Source organism: Lissotriton helveticus, chromosome 11, assembly GCF_964261635.1.
Source record: "Lissotriton helveticus chromosome 11, aLisHel1.1, whole genome shotgun sequence".
Taxonomy (NCBI): domain Eukaryota; kingdom Metazoa; phylum Chordata; class Amphibia; order Caudata; family Salamandridae; genus Lissotriton; species Lissotriton helveticus.
Window position 1 is genome coordinate 114,203,853 of NC_136072.1, and position 17,680 is coordinate 114,221,532.

The 17,680-nt window shown below is 46.0% G+C and overlaps 1 protein-coding gene across 1 annotated transcript in view; it reads left to right on the top strand.

The window, feature by feature from the left end:
• Window positions 1-17,680, top strand: part of CCDC150 (coiled-coil domain containing 150) — a 306,895-nt gene that overhangs the window by 227,397 nt on the left and 61,818 nt on the right. Inside the window, exons 21-22 of the mRNA XM_078665390.1 lie at window positions 10,314-10,483; window positions 15,452-15,578. Coding sequence (XP_078521516.1) covers window positions 10,314-10,483; window positions 15,452-15,578 — 297 coding nt within the window. The remainder of the gene's footprint in view (window positions 1-10,313; window positions 10,484-15,451; window positions 15,579-17,680) is intronic.

Below are 17,680 nucleotides of genomic sequence, written 5' to 3' on the forward strand. Positions count from 1 at the left end.
TCACTCTCTCTTTCTCTTGTGAATAGTAAAAGCAGCAGCAGGGGATGTGCTTTATTTGTATTGAGAGGGTGGGAGATGCACTTGCGAACTTTAGTTTGTATGAATAGCACAATTAATATTATAAAAAACAACTTAAACAAATTCCATTTTTTTATGTCATACCCCCAAATGTGATTTTAAACCATGATCGGATAACTCCACCCGTCAATATTAAAACATTTATTTTTGTAATTCTTGGAGGTTCATACAAATGTTATCTATTTGATCACATGTACTCAATGAGACATTGAAAAATCTATGAGCAACATTCTCGACCTACAATGGCACATACTTGTCCCTTTCCAGCTAGGACAAAATCAAGAGCCATTCTGTTTTGCAAAATACCAGTCCTTTGAACTTCTAACTGAGCTGATATTAGTCCTTAAGCTATCATCATCCAATACTTTGGCTGTGGTTTGCGAAACATGGACAGCCCCCCCCCCCCCCCGCCCCCCCCATACCATACTTTGGAAACAGAATGGCAAGAATCACGCAGGTTTAGATATTTCTGTAGGGAATCTTTTTCAATGAGGGAATTTATTGGGAGTGTGACAGGTAGGTGGAACAGTGTGCAGAGGGTAACATGACCCACACCAGTCTTTTGGCAATCAAATGTCAAACTCATGGTCAGCATCAGGAATAGAGGGTTCCTTAATCCAATTGAAAATAGGAAGACCTTGGGGCTTGGTGTACTAAGTTTCTGATTAACAAAAAACTATTGCAGTTTGTGACTAGTCTTTCTATATATCTAGAAACTTGTTTTGCTAGTGACATATGTACAAAAAAGTCAGTTATTGGCAAAATAAAGAATCTGACTTGGTGCCAAACCTACCTACCACATTAATATTCCTTAGTTGGCCATAAATTGTGACTCGCTCCAATGGGTTAAAAATCAGATAAATAAGAAGGCCTCAATGAAAATAAAGAGAATACCTGCTCTTTTTTGTTTTAGCTTCCCGTACCCACATAGAAAAGGACGTTAGCTTTTTATTTTTTTCAAAGGAATCTCGCCCACCAGACTTTAGTAGCATGCTTCATCATAAAGTCCTCACATGGAATGTAACTACATCCAAGCAGACTCAATCTTTTGATCAAGGGATAAGTTGGAGATCTTGGTTCAAGATTGCGGCTCGCAGAATACTAAAATTACCTAAGCCAATACCCTAATTGTGGATAGGTACAAATTTACTAATGGGGTCCATTAGCAAGGCTAGATACAGGTCAGATGGTAATGAATGTAATTAGTTCCTCCTGCATCTGTATTTTAGGTCTGCCTGTTTCAGCATACTCATACCCAAGAAGGTCTTTCTTTAGGATAGTCTATCTACTGCAGATTCTTCACTGACCTCCCTCCTCTCATTTTGTCATTAGTGTGTATCCACCATAAAGAGCCTTACCAAAGGTAAATAACTTGTTGATTATGCACTGGAAAAAATATAATGGAAATATAAAGGGGCAACATTGCGAGCTTCATTATGAAATAAGCCCCACTAACTTATTCCTGATCTGTGAAAAGCTAAGGTGAGGTGCTGATTATATACTATTCTTATTGCCCTGGCTCAACTTATCACACAATTTTCAGTCTTTTGTTCAATTAAACTAATCTCCTATGTTGTTGATTAATTATATGAATATATTTCATTTAGCTATTCCTGTTTTAACATTTTCTTTATCTTTTATGGTCACCTGTCACATTGTTTTATATGCCACTCTCTTTTCGAGGACTCAGGCCGACAGCGCTGAGACCGCCTTTATTGCCACCACAGACAACATCCGTCTGATCATGGGCAGAGGAGACATCACAGCCCTCATCCTAATTAACTTATTGCCAATTTCGACACCATCTTGCACCCCATTCTCATCCAACGCCCCTACGAAGCCAGCATACAAGGACCCGCGCCACTGCTGGATCGGCTCCTCCCCCAACTCCCAGTCAGTCAGTCTGACTCCTTTCACCTATGGCGACACCAACCTCATCTGTGGAGATCGCCAAGGATCCTCACTCAGCCCAATTGTGTTCAACGCCCATTTTGCACCACTCGCAAAAATCATCAGAACCCCCGGAAACAGCATCATCTCCAACACCAACGACACGCAGCTTATCCTTTCCCCTCTGACGATATCCCCAACACCCAAGCTAACTTCACCATCTGCATTTCTGAGTTCGCCAGCTGGACAAAGACCAGCTATCTTAAACTCCACACTGACAGGACGGAAGTAGTTCTCTTCGCCTAGGATACCTCGCTATGGAATGCTTTCTGGTACTCCGCTAACCTCAGTCCACCACCCAGCCTGGCAATCTAAGCCCGAAAACTAGGAATAGTGGTAGACAACCGACTCTCGATGACCAGCTAAATCAACTCTGCTGCCTCCTCCTGATCCCACACACGAATGATCCGGCAGAAAAATCTTCAAATCGCTCCTATTGAACACATGCAGAACCAACACTCAATCAATCAATCAATCAAACAATTTATATAGCGCGCTACTCACCCGGAAGGGTCTCAAGGCGCTGGGTGGGAGGGGTCCGTTACTGCTCGAAAAGCCAGGTCTTGAGTTGCTTCCTGAAGGAGAGATGGTCGTGGGTCAGCCGTAGGTGGATGGGGAGGGAGTTCCATGTCTTGGCGGCCAGGTAGGAGAAGGATCTTCCTCCGGCGGTTGCTCTGCGAATGCGTGGTACTGTGGCGAGGGCGAGGCTGATCGATCGCAGCTGGCGGGTGGGCGTGTAGAAAGTGAGGCGGTTGTTGAGGTACTTGGGGCCCAGGTCATGGAGAGCCTTGTGTGCATGGGTGAGGAGTCTGAACGTGATCCTCTTGCTCACGGGGAGCCAGTGCAGGTCTCTCAGGTGGATGGAGATGTGGTTGCGGCGGGGGATGTCCAGGATGAGTCGTGCGGAGGCATTCTGTATGCGCTGGAGTCTTTTCTGTAGTTTGGCAGTGGTTCCCGCGTAGAGGGTGTTCCCGTAGTCCAGTCGGCTGGTGATCAGTGTCTGGGTGACCATCTTCCTGGTTTCGGTGGGGATCCATCGGAAGATCTTACGGAGCATGCACAAGGTGTTGAAGCAGGATGACGAGACGGCAATGACTTGTCTGGTCATCGTGAGGGAGAAGTCCAGGATGAAGCCCAGGTTTCGTGCGTAGTCCGTTGGTTTGGGGGGATGCCCAGGGCAGGGGGCCACCAGGAGTCGTCCCAGGCAGAGGGGGATGATCCCAGGATGAGGACTTCTGTCTTGTCTGAGTTCAGTTTCAGGCGGCTGTTCTTCATCCACTCGGCGACGTCTTTCATTCCTTCGTGTAGGCTGGCTCTGGCGGTGGCGGGGTCGTTGGTGAGGGAGAGGATCAGCTGGGTGTCGTCGGGGTAGGAGATGTTGTTAAGGTTGTGTTGGCGTGCGATGGCTGCGAGGGGGCTCATGTAGACGTTGAAGAGGGTGGGGCTGAGTGAGGATCCTTGTAGTACGCCGCAGATGACTTCGGTGTCCTTGGATCTGAACGGGGGGAGGCGTAGTCTCTGGGTTCTTCCTGCGAGGAATGAGATGATCCACTCCAGTGCCTTCTCTTGGATTCCGATGTTGCTGAGGCGCAGTATTAGGGTGCGGTGGCAGACAGTGTCGAACGCTGCAGAGAGGTCCAGGAGGATGGGGGCAGCTGTTTCCCCGTTGTCGATCAGGCATCTGATGTCGTCGGTGGCTGCGATGAGGGCGGTCTCAGTGCTGTGGTTGGCTCAGAAACCGGACTGTGAGGGGTCGAGGGATCCGTTCGTCTCGAGGAAGGCGGCGAGCTGTTTGTTGACGGTCTTCTCGATGACTTTGGCGGGAAAAGGGAGGAGCGCGATGGGGCGGAGGTTCTGAGGTCGGTGGGGTCCGCTGTTGGTTTCTTAAGGAGGGCACTGAGCTCGGCATGCTTCCAGCTCTCCGGGAAGGTGGCGGTGTTGAAGGAGATGTTGATGATGTCCCGGAGTTGGGGTGCGATGATGGAGTCGGCCTTGTTGAAGACGTGGTGGGGGCAGGGGTCGGTTGGGGATCCGGAGTGGATGGTGTTCATCGTGCGGGTGATGTCTTTGGTGCTGACCGGGGTCCAGGCGCAGAGGGTGTGGGTGGGGGGCGTTGGTTTGGTGGTGGGGTGCGTGGTTGGTGTGCGGAAGCTGTTGTGTATGTCGGCGATCTTGCGGTGGAAGAAGGAGGCGAGTGAGTCGCAGAGGTCTTGCGAGGGAGTGATGTTGTTGTTTCCGGTGCTGGGGTTGGAGAGCTCTTTGCCGATGCTGAAGAGTTCCTTGCTGTTGTGGGTGTTGTTGTCCAGTCGTTCTTTGAATGTTGTCCTTTTGGTGGTGCGGATCAGCTGGTCGTGTGCGCGGGTGGCGTTCTTGAGTGCAGTCGTGTTTTCTGTGGTCTGGTCGCGGCGCCAGGCTTTTTCAAGGGTGCAGCAGTTTTTCTTGCATGTTTTGAGTTCGTCAGTGAACCACGAGGCTTTCTTGCTGCCGGGTCTGCTGAGAGGTTCTTCAGTGGTGTGAGGTCGTCGGCGCAGTTGGTGAGCCACTGAGTGAAGATGCGGGCTGCTTCGTTGGGGTCCGTTGTGCTGGCGGGAGGGTTCTGGCTGAGGGAGGTGGTGAGCTTGTAGTGTAGTTCCTATATTCCCAATAGGCTCTGCGCATTGGAATAATATAAACAGCAGTGTAGACGTAGGACTGAGGTCGACTAGGTCTCTACTGACTATATTAGACTTAATTCGTTTTGCCAGCTAGCTCAGAGGTCACTAGAAACTTTCTCGAATGTTCAGGAAAGAGTTAACTCTCCTGATTTAGACAAGAAGGGATTAGCTTCTGACAACCGCATAAACATGACAACTTTGCTCCCTCATAATAAAGAGTGTATCTCTAGAGTTGTGTGAAAACAAGAGACAACTATTTCACTCAGTCAATCGTGCATACTTAGTTTCACCAGAGTGCAGAGAAATAGAGAGACGGGCGTTTTCAATAGAAGGTGTTATTTATTGAGCAGTCTTCTTTCTCATGCAAGAGAAATTAATTGCCACAATTGCAATACTTATCATGAAGTAAAGTGCGTACAGTAAAAGGAGTATTATAAAATAATACTGTAAAAGCATTGATATGGTTTCTTAGCCATATGATACTTTAAAACGGATAAAATATATACATACATAAAAACATTGACTAACGTACTCAACTGGTGCTTCTAAGATATGCCTACCCCAGTGTACCTGACCTAAGCCTAATACGTGGGAAGGAGTAAGTAAGTTGCAGTTTAAGTTAAGTTGGTTTTTGCCAAGGAATCTGAATCAAGAAATCTCTTAAGGGTTTAGTCAGCTCCGTACCTTGGTTCTAGAATGAAGGAGGTCTTGTATCTCGTGTCTCAGGACTCGATCTCCCAGCAACCCGCAAGGGTGACTGGAAACACTGGAGCTGGAATTTCTCGGCTGGAGAAAAAGACAGCGTCTTTCTCAGTGCGTCAAAAGGGAGGGGCGGCTTCCTTCGGCTCTCGCATCAGCTGGGCTTCAGGTAAGTAGATTGCCTTTCTGCTCCAAACCACCGTGTGTTTGCTTAAGGCAACGTTGGTATATTTATACCTGAAAGGTGCCGGGTTTGACGTAAGGTTGGACATAAGACGTCACTAAGAACTAACAGTTCTTTCTGGACTCCAGGAGTTCTTGTGCAAATCAAAACAAAAGCAGGGGGAATTCCCGGGCTGCTGGAGGCTTGGTTTGTTTAAAGAACGCGTTGTACTTTCTAGGAGTCTAGGGGAGTAGCCTTGCCGTATTTGGACTGCATATGCTATTACTAAATATGGATATGATTCTTATGCCTTTATAAGGATATTATTTATTATAACCACATAAGGGCATAAATCGGGAATATTGAATTAGGGTCCTAGATAGAAACACAACAAGCTGGTCGGCGGTGATCTTGCTCCAGCTCCTGCGGGGAGCTTGTTGCGGGTGGTGATGGGTCGTGGTTCTCCTGAAACTGAAGTGTACGCAGCTGTGATCAGTCCAATGGAGTCCGGAGGAGTGACTGAAGGAGATGTGCTTGCTGGAGGAGAAGATGGGGTCGAGCGTGTGGCCGGCGTAGTGGGTGGGGGTGTTCACCAGTTGCTTGAGTCCGAGGTTGGGGAGGTTGTCTAGTAGGGAGGTGGTGTTGCTGTCCTTGTCGTTCTCCAGGTGGAAGTTGAGGTCTCCTAGGAGGATGTATTCGGAGGAGGCGAGCGGGCTGATGAAGTCTGCGATGGCTTCGCTGAATTGTGTGCGTGGTCCCGGGGGTCTGTAGATGAGGGTGCCTCTGAGGGTGGTCTTGGGGTCGGTGTGTATCTGGAAGTGGAGGTGCTCGGCGGTGGTGAAGGTGTCGTCGGAGTTGGTCGTGATGCGGATGGTGCCTCTGTGGACGATGGCGATGCCTCCTCCAGTCTGGTTGACGCGGTCCCTCCGGGTGATCTTGTATCCGTCCGGGATGGCTATGGCGATGTCGGGGGCTGAGGAGGCGTTCATCCAGGTTTCCGTGAGGAAGGCGACGTCTGGTGATGTTGTGTCGAGGAGGTTCCAGAGTTCGGCGGCGTGTCTGTGGACGGAGCGGGTGTTGAGCAGGATGTACTTGAGGTGGTTGTTGCTGGTGCTTGCCCTTGCGGGAGCGGTGCCGGTCCGGAGGCAGGTGAACTTGCAGGCTTGGCAGGTGAAGGGTCCGTGGGTCTGTTTCGGGGTGGCTCTGTAGCAGACGGGATTCCGGTCGGGTTTGAGTGCGGTGAGGGTGGCGGCATCGTTGGTCCGTCGTGTGGGCTGGCATCGTCGGGGGCCAGGGGTCCTGGCACTGGGCGCGGTCCAGGCGCGGACGGGTGTAGACGGACTTGCCTTTGGCGCACTATCGACGCCCGCTGCGCGTTCGCGTGGACTCCGCCATATGGCGAAGTGGGAGGGAGGAGCAGCTGGGAGGCGGGAGCGGGGTGACGAATGGGCGAGGGGAGAGGGTACAGAAGAAAAAGGGGGCGCGGCCACGGGGGAGCAGCGGCAGGGAGCAGGGTGGAACAGCGGGAAAAAGGCGGCAGAAAGGCGCGAATACAATAATCAGGGGCACAACAGTGAAAAGCAAAGCAAGTACTGGTACAAAAAAACAAGGGAAAACCAGGGAAAAAGGAAAACTCAACCGCAGGGGCAGCGGCGAACAGGCGGTGGCAGCAAGGGGGACCGGGCGCACTCAGGAGGAGCCACGGAGCGGGTGGAGCGACCGGCTCTGATGAGGTCAGATCAGGTCACAGCCCCTCGTCGTGCGGCCACAGCCTTAAGTGTCCAGTGGGAGGGAGGAGCAGCTGGGAGGCGGGAGCGGGGTGGGGAATGGGAGAGGGGAGAGGGTACAGAAGAAAAAGGGGGCGGGCCGCGGGGTAGCAGCAGCAGGGAGCGGGGTGGAACAGCGGGGAAAAAGGCGGCAGAAAGGCACAAATACAATAATCAGGGGCACAACAGTGAAAAGCAAAGCAAGTACTGGTACAAAAAAACAAGGGAAAACCGAGGAAAAAGGAAAACTCAATCGCAGGGGCAGCGGCGAACAAGCTGTGGCAGCAAGGGGGACCAGGCGCACTCGGGAGGAGCCACGCAGCGGGTGGAGCGACCGGTTCTGATGAGGTCAGGTCCTTATCACAAGAGTATGGCAACGCTCTTTGTCGGCATCTCTGCTCAGCTCATTAGTAGACTAAATATCCTCCAAAACTCAACAGCAAAACTCACACTTAGAATCGTACAGTGCATACACATCACCTCACATCTCTAAGACCTCTACTTCCCATCCACAAAAGCACATTCTATAAGCTTCCCCAATCTATACTATCTTACCTCAGCAGCTGTATCAACTGCCACACCCTGCTCGGAAACCTCCGCCCGGCCAAACGCCTCATCCGCCAATCCAGATCTGGCGGGCGTGCTTTCCATATTTGGCTTCTAAGGCTTGGAAATACCTCCCTCCTTCAGATTAGAGACACCCCTTAGTCCTTGATTCGTGCAAGAAGCTGAAGTCCTGGCTCTCTATTTAGGCCCTTGGTTAGGCTGTCCCGCCCCTTCTCTCCAGCTCCTAGATACCCATAAGTGTGAGATGTGCAATTCACAAGTAAACATAACATCCCTATAAAAAGAAAAAAAGAAAATCAACTGTCTGTTATTAACAGTGAGGTCTAAGGGGGAATGAGTGAAGAAATACGCCTCGTGTACTGTACGCTAAGGCAAATGGCTGTGAACTGAAAAATAAGTCAATGACATTCTGGCCTCTATTTCACTGAACTAGACCAGAAACGACTATTGCTATCCTTTCTCAAGAACATACCTCTGTTGACCAGTTAAAAAGGTTTTTGTACAAGCATACTACAGATGTTTGTGTGGACACTAACTCCAAGGCTAATGCAAGGGTTGGTATGACTGTCTTGAAATGTATTTATTCGAAATGTCATCAGCCTGCCATAGCAGGGTAGTTGCTAGTGGTTGTCAGAGTTATTGCTAAGGCAATGGATTGAAGAAATAATAGAAGGCTCGTTGTCTTTGAATAAATTCCATAAATTCTCAGGAAAGTTTAGAGGGTCATTACGCCCTCCCACATCCCTCTTAATAGTAGGTGATGCCACTTTTTGTTGAGTTATTTTACCTTTAATCCAGTGAAATAGCGCCTGCTTTAAAGCAGAATTTGTAGTGCACATATATTGTGCTTATACGATTACGGTGTCCCTTGGCTCTTCTCTTGAATGGAAAGTATTAAAATGCTTTAAAAAAAAAAGGGGGGGGGCATGTGTGTGTCTGTGATGGTTCCCAGCTGTGCAAGAATGTTGCAATGAATCCTGTAAGCATGTTGCTTTAAGATAGCACACAAATCTTTGTTGTATATTTTTTTGTGTATTTCCCCACTTCCAAGGTCACACTCAGGAGGCCTAGAACTTTGAAGTGCAACTACATCTTATCATTTCCAGTCCCACTTCATCACACTTTTCTCACACAAGCAATACAAAAAAGTTGTTTGGGGTGCAATCCCGATCTCTCTCAGAATACTCCCCTTGGCCTTAGTCTCTCTATTCAGTATCAGGTTTTAGTGGGTCAGACTCATTGAGCTTATCACCCCTTGATTTTGTGCATCTGTCACTTAACTTTGAGCATTAAATATATTCCTTTTGAATATTTCACCACATAGATGCCCACTTTTTCCCACCCTCCTCTACCCAATTTTCCTCTTTTCATTTAGTCTGGTTTTTATGTATAATAACATTTTAATGTAGTCCGCGAAATGGGGGTTAGCCTGGATTCATCCATTTGTTATCCTACTCTGAAAACAAACTTGGGTGATTAGGTCCAAAAGAGAGGTGGATCTTAAGGTCTTGTCTACATTTTAGGAAATCTCAAATGAGGTGGGAACATTTCAGAGTGTGAAATCCTAAGCATTTTCTCAAATACTTGGTCTAATGGAATTTTAATTACATTAAGGCAGAGTGATCTTTGGTCTCTGTATGTCTAACAATCTCCAAAGACTTTAGGCTTTTACCACAAATGCACTGTGTACCAGGCGGGTTTGCCTTGAGATCGTTGCACAATTGGTGCAGTGACGTTTGCATGGTTGTGATGCGCTCAAGGCATTTCTGGGCTTGTATATTATCTGTGCAACTTCTAAAAAGAGCCATACTGCTACCTAAGTTCCTCATTGAATGTACACTAATACAGCCTCAAAATCTGTGAACCTAGGCAGTAGATTTAGGGTGAATTTAGGACATAGGAAAGATCCCACACGCATTATGCCTAGAGGCGATGTGTAATCCCTTCCACTTCAAGTGAGAATGTGATCTTCAGATAGGATTTTTCAGAGTTGCAGATTTCCATCACAGTTCAGGAATACATTCCAAGAAGCCATACAGCATGCTTTTGGATTATTTGTACCTTAGACAGTGGATTGCTTGAAACACTGGTGTAAAGCCAATTGGAACAGATGGGAGGGAGGACCCAAGCAATCTTGAGATGGAGATCCAGACATGGCAATATATTCTTTATCTTCCTTTGGCTAGTATAAGGGGAAGCTTTTAATCTAATAGAACACCATGGTTACACACTTTCTGTTCAGTATGTAAATCCTTTGGGTTAGCTTTGTTGGAGATGTGTTGTAAATGGTGTCTCATATTTTTGTATTCTTGTGAGTCTATCTTGGTGTTTACATTCAGGTACTTTGCGTCCTTTTGTGTGTTTGGTATAAGTGACCCACACTTTATGTGTAAAAACTGGAAAGAAGTAATTCTGCTTCTCGCATCTGGATTGCAGGTGGAGCCTCTGCGTAAAGCCTATGATGTATCCCGTGAGGACAATAAAAAACTTGCTTTGAATTTGGAGAAGTCTCTGCAGACAAACAGCGACCTGCAGAGCAAGTTGAATCGTATTCAGGATGAACTGGACAGCAAAGACATTGAGTTCCAGCAGTTGCAAACCTGCAGGTACTTCTGGTGTGGTAAGCTTTCAGAGTGTGAAGCCCCAGACATGTAGTCCATCACTGCTATATCTTTTATTCTGGTGCAAGCGAGTTTAAAATGCCTAGGATGCTCTCCGACATCTAAATAGTTTGTGGAACTGAAAAGCTGTAGCCAGGCTGCTGGATGTCATCCTTTAGTACCTTATGTATATGGCAAAGAGTTTTGATTTTAAGTCATTCTTTGTAGCCAAAGTCTTAGATTTGAGCAGGTATGATGTGGACATGGTGTTCAGGCCATTTTACCCATGCTGCATCAGGCTCAAAGAGCTTCCAGGTAAATAGCTTTAGATCTGGATAATAGGACTGGGCCAAATATTATACATAAGGAGAAACCATACACATGAAGAGATATGATATATATAGTCCCACTTGCTCTTGCTCAAAGAAGGATCTTGGTGAAGTTATTACATGGAAATAGTGTTGCACAGATCAGCGGGTCAGTCACAATTAGCTTTGCATGATCTGCGTTTGCACATGTTAGCTTGGGATGTGTAAGGTTTTCAACTATCCCTACAGCTCTTACATCACTAGCATTATCAGGGATGTATTCACTGTGGTCAAGATCAGGAGCCTTTGATGTGTGTATATATTAACAATGATGGAATGCTTCATAGGCGTGCATTGTGCAATTTCCTCAATCGTTGAAGTGCTCAAGACATGATGGTGCTATAACATAATACATGCAAAGGGTAGTGCAAATTCTTGTAAATTGTCAGTCTACGAACACAAGAAATAGGAAGCAAGTTAAAGTCACGAGCAAAGGGAATGAGGTTTAGTGTGAGCTTTCAAGTTTGTGAGATCAATGCAGGAGTAGTTCATCAAATACATAGATTTTCTGAACAGGCTGGAATGTGGTAATCCTGTTTATCCAGTTGTAAAATGAGGACAACAGATAGTGAGTGTGTGTCCTGAGGAAACGCATGTGCTGGTGGAAGTAAAAAGACTATTGTAAGACATGTTAGCACAATTGAAGGAGTTTACCCGCCAGCAATATAGGCAACACCTATATTGTGAAGGGAAAAAATCAGGTAACATGCTAGCATGGTTATGAAGACAGACCTCAGGCTCATATCCTAGCATTGTGCCGTGATGGCGGCCCGGACATAGTGGCTAAAGACCAAATAAATTCAGCCAGCTCAGACTATTTACAGCAGGGGTTTGCCCAGTAACCTCTTGCTCTGCCCGATACACTGGCTGAGTACATTGTCGAGGCCGACCTGCTAAAGCTCTCGCAGGAGACGCGGTGGACCCTGGACCATGCAATAGTACCGGAGGCACTTGAAGAAGCGCTTACAGAAGTGCCTACGGGCAAGACGCTGGGTACCGACTGGTGCCCGGCTGAACTGTACCAGGCACTGCCCTCCATGATCTTTAAAGAAGTCCTTCAGGCCTTAAAGAGAGAAAAAATGGTATTGATCACGAAAGAGGGCCAGAGCCCCAGGAAGCTGTCCTTATATAGGCCTCTGTCAATGCTCAGTGCAGTTAGAAAACTAGTATGTATGGTCCTGGCTTCTAGAATACTGCTGATGATTGGAGCACTTGTGCATGCAACTCAAACAAGACTCACCCCTCGACGAAGCACTATATTTAATATCCGCAGGCTGAGCCATTTGATGCATGCATTGAAGGCTGCTGAGGGGAATATGCAATGGCGGCGCTAGACCTGAAACATGCATTTGATTCCTTGGGGGGAGCAATACATGAGGGTAGCTCTGAGGGAAATCAATTTTGGACCCGCCTTAATAAGATGGGTGCACTGTTGTACACAGACCTGAGTGCCAGATTTCACACAGAAAGGGGTTGTTTTGGAAGTGTGGGCCCAGGGAATAGGTACTAACAGGACTGCCAACTGTCCCCAGAGTTTTTTTGCGCTGGTGGTTGAACCGCTGTCATGGCGTTTACGGTCGAGGCTCGAGCCGCCCGAAGTCTTGTCTGGTGGGCATCAGCAATGTAGTGTCGCTGTATATATCTCCGTGATCCGAAAGAGACGCTGCCCCAACCCCTGGGAGAGATGAAGACATTTGCTTGAATATCTGGATTGCGAGCCAACAAAGCCAAATATAGACTGTTTCCCCTAGGTGCCCTAGGGTGTGAAATAGGTGCCCTCCCCTGGGACTGGGGCTAGAATGGGAGATGGAAAAGATGCAGTACCTCTGGATATAACACCAGAATAGTGGGAGACTGCTGGACAACCTAAAACAGTCAGTTGAGTTCTGGGCGATCCTTTCACTCTCAATAATAGGGAGAGTATCATTAGCTAAAACTATATTTTTACTGTACTGCCTGCATGTACTGCAGAGTGTGCTGTATTCGGTCCCAGAGGGTACTTTTGACCAGATGGACAGACTGCTATGCAGGTTAGTAGGGGCATCAAAAAAGAGTTGGGTGAAACTGATCACCCTGAAACTCCTGTGGGCAGAGGGAGGCCTGAGGCTGCTAGACTTGTTCTTGTATAACGCGGACACTCAATTCCGGCATTCTGTGAGTTGGTTTGACGATGGACCTAACTAGGAGAAAACTTTATTGCCAGGTACCCATGACCTGTATGTCCTCCCAGAGTTATGTATGTAAGGAAAAGGAATCCCGAAGATCTTCCCATATGGGTGATATGACCCTTCGCTGCCCTTAGAGCTCATAAGACATACGAGAAATGGAGAGAAGGCGATTGTAACCAGGTGGATGATCGCTATTTGAATACGTTTATTTCTTTTGCCTATGACCAATATGGACTTAGCCCAGGGCAGTTCTTGCCCTACATCAGGCTAGCGTATGTAGTGTGGATATATAGCCCTTCTTTCCATAAAAACCTCAATGTAGTGAGGCCGCTCTTGAAAATGGTGGGCTGGCATCGTCTGATCACACACCTGCTCGTGGCAATGGTACAGGACTGAGAGGTTTTTTGTTGCATATTTATATAGCGCGAACTCGACCCAAAGGTATTGGAGCCCTTTACATGAGCACTGTATTTACATTACACATTCAGGCACGGGGAGATTAAGGGACAGATGTAGGTAAATATCATTTACCGATTCTAAAATACCGAATTTTACCGATTCGGTGTTTTAGAATCGGTAAAGGATATGTAGTAAATGATTCGGTAAATTTTACAGAATCGGTAAAATTCAGTAAATACCGATTCGGTATTCCCCATTCATTTCTATGGGCCTGGAGGCCCATAAGAATGAACGAGAATTACCGATTCGGTAAATCCCGAATCGGTACTGGGGTAGACTTACAAGGGTGGCAGGGTGTCACATTGACACCATGTTGCACCCCTGTATAGTGCATGGTGGCACATGTGATACACATACATGTCCTAAGGGCATGCAAGTCTGCCACATGGCACAGTTGAAAAAAGCACAAAATAGTTTTTTTCACGGTTTTCGATATTTACCACCAACTTGTAGTTGGTGGTAAATAACGAATCCTGAAATGAGAAAAGCACTCATTTGAGTGCTCCCTACATTAAAGATTAGGTAATTTACTGAATCGGTATTTTAAGAATTCGGTAATTTATCGATTCCTTAAATTACCGATTCAGTAAATTACCGAGTCCTACAATTTGGCCCCCTACATCTGAAAAGCCTAATACCAGATGGTAACGGCCGAAATTCGGTAATTTCGGCCATTACCGATCGGTATTAGGCTTCCTACATCTGGCCCTAAGTGATTTGCCCAGAATCACAGGATGTGGACGTGACCCCAAGGCTGAAACCCTGGTTTCCAGCACCAAAGTCGGCAGTCTAGCCGACGGACCACATCCTCTCCCCAGACGTGGCGAGGGAAAGGTGGTGTGTGGACTGTCCAGGGGAGATTACAGCGTAGGTGTGGAAACGGGCCTGCGAGCAGGTTAGAGAGGTCTGCCGTAATGCAAGGTTTAAACTGAAACAGTTTCACTATCTGCACAGGCATTTACTGTCATGGTCTTGTCCACAGTTAACAGAGTATTGTAGATCGGTGCTCACGTTCCTTGTGCATGCAGTAGGACAGGGGGTAGAGGAATTCCCCGGTGCCCAATAGGTGTGGTCCCCCCCAAAAAAGACACCTTAAAATGCAAATGCGAATGTTGACGCTAGGGCTGGTGCTAGCCAGAAGGTGCATTGCAATTTACTAGAAGTCCTGCAGTAGGGGCTTGGTGGGCAGACTTGCTGGAGTGGGTGATAGCTTATGAAAAGCACATAAAACTCACCCGAAGGGAAGACAGGGTGGGGAAGGATTTGGAAGTTTGGGGAGTAATGATAGAGAAATTGCTGGATCGGTTAGCTGGACGGACAGAATGAGGGGGACCGAAGATACGGGTGAGGGGGTTATGGGGATGAGTAGGGGGTGGAGAGAGGCCCAGGCTAAATGTTTAAGAATTTGTTGTCAGGTATACTTGTGTTTCTAAATGATTGAAAACCATTATAAGGCTGTATTTGATAGACTGTAAAACACCAATAAAAACAACTCTCCCACCCCCACCAAAAAAAATGAGGACCACAAGTCCAAGTATGAAAAGAAATAATTTAGACTTGATGATCTAGTCACAAACAGACCTTAGAGGTCTGATTTAGTGTAGAGAGTGTGAGTATGAGGTAAGTGTGTCCAACTAAGATAGTACATATGAGGCTTTATAGAAAGAAATAAGAGTGATCAATGGTGCTGGAATGGAGTGGAATTATATTGTGAAATTTGCTCAAAAATATTCATTGAGCAGCAGGAGAGAAGGAGAGGCTTCAAATATGTAAAGCAGTTTCTGAGATTTCACACTCTGTAATTTGTATCATATGGATCCTGTGTATGCTCCAGCTTCATTTTCTTCATTAAACATCCTGATGGGATGGCTTTGGACAGCAAAACGTACTGATTTTGTGCATAATATTTGAAAGGAGAAGGTCTATAAACCTTTGACTTGTTAGGCCACAACCATGAGACCTCATATTTCTCACTTCAGGGAACAAGAGATTGAGGAGGCAAAGGTGGAAACTAAACTCTCAATGGAGCGGCTGGATGCCCTAAAGAAACAGTTATATAAGGAACAGGAATCTGCCAAGAAGAGAGCACAGAGGGACAACCTGGAGGTGAGCGCGACATAGTTCCAAATTAATATTGTAGTAGCTAGCAACGCAGAAGGTATGAAATAGTACATATTGAGCAGTAATACCTGCGCCAAAATTGATTTATTTTAGAACACCTCAAGGAAGAACTTGGCTGTGAAACAGGTGACTCAAAATGACAAGAAGAGATACAGCATACATTTTCTTTACCTTTTGCATTAGACCATGGATAGTTTAAATAGTTATGGCCTGAGTTGCAAAGGGTCTCAAAATGTGTAATATTTGCTGTCATTTACCCCATTTAAGCAGCACACTTCTTTACAGAAAATCTCCTAAGTACTCTTGGAAATCCACGCGAGTTCTAGATTTCCTAATGTACTTACATGGAAACATTTAGGAGTGTGTAAAATATATGCATGAAGAAGTCCACAAATATGACAAATATCTGCATTCAGAAATTGAACTTTTTTGGTTCTCCAGGAACTAGATTTCTTCTCATCAATTCAATCACCAAGGGTCACCCACCAAGTGCACATGAATGTAAATTTCTTTTTTGACAAATGTCGATTGCAAAGATTAAAATGTTGCCAATCCGGACTTGCATGTCTTTTTGTGTAGCTGTGTTAAGCTTTGGTACACAGAGTTCTTAATCATGCACACTTTTTTCTGTGTGTTTTGTTTTTCTTTATAGATTTCTTGCCTCTGTCTCCCCACCTCTTTCTACTTGTTCTTCTAGTTAAAAACCTTTTTAGCTAGGTTTATATAACCACAAAAGTACTGTGAGCAAGGATACAGGCTGTAGAAATATTCCTGTGGAGACCAGTAGGTAACATGGAAAGGTTTGCTGCCTAAAGGAATTTCTCATTTGGGATTCTTGGGGTGACCACTCGCCTAACAATAAATTCCAAGTTAAAGAACCCTAAATTATGTTGAGAGACCTTGTTGAGGTGGTCACCCTGTTGAGTGGCTCACACAGGAACTATCAGATAAAGACATGTACCTAGATCTCAGAGGTGATTGGTGTTTATAGGTACAAAGACATGGGTACAGAATGTTTGGTGGGAGCATCAATAACCCAAAATATTATAGGGAATAGCGTTCAGAAGGAGTTGTCACTTGGTCCTTACACTGGCAGTTCATCTCTCTGGTATTGTGTATGGGGATGAACCTCTCATAAACCTCTTCCTATTAAGTTCTTTTTACTTTGTTTTAATTGTACATGTTTTATCAAGAAACCTCATGATACATCAATCAGCAACTGACTTTATTTAGGTTTGCCTTTTAATTTTAGGATGGGTATGACAACTGAAAGAAGTACAGAGGAAAGAAGTTGTTTAGATTTCAGGAAAGGGAGGGTAATTCAAAGATTTGTTGCCATGATAAGGTTCTTTGGGGAACAGAGGTGGAGGGTGAACACAGAAGTGGCATGGTGTTGGGCAGCCTCAATTTGAAGGATGTACCCCAATAAAAAATAAATTTTTAAAGGAGTGGCACTTACTTACCCTTTAAATATTTTTTCGGCACCATGTTGGTTTCAATTGAATCAGTACACTGTCTAATTTAGGGGCAGGACTCATTTTGGAGTATTTGTTAAAAAAACTGCAGAACTTCTCAGGAGGAGGCCAATTGTATTATGCCGGTTAGAAAGGATATGGAATGGTTGGGAATCAGGAGGATGAAGGGACACTGGATAAGAGGTCAGGAACAATTAAAATTTGCTAAGCAGGAGTATTTTGAGAGTAGTTAGTGGTTACATTGTTGGTATTCTGCTCTTGGGCTCCGATGAGGGATATTATGGTGGCAACACTGTTAGCGGGTTCGCGGGATGGTCCGAAATATTCATAGTACCACTGGTATCACATTACCTATTGGTTCAGGTGCTGCATTCCTGAGATCTCTCTCAAACAGATCATCACATAGATTTCCATCTCAATTTGTCTGGGGTTTGTAAAAGGCTTTGAAAGCCCAAGGAATATTGGAGCTAAGGTGACTAGGAGGGACGTCTTTACAAGTATATTTTATAAAGATCACTGCAACACCCTTGCTCCATGCTTCTCTGGAATTTATAAATCTATACTGGGAGTAAAGTCTCTTATACAAAATTCAAAGAGAGAGGGACTTGGAGC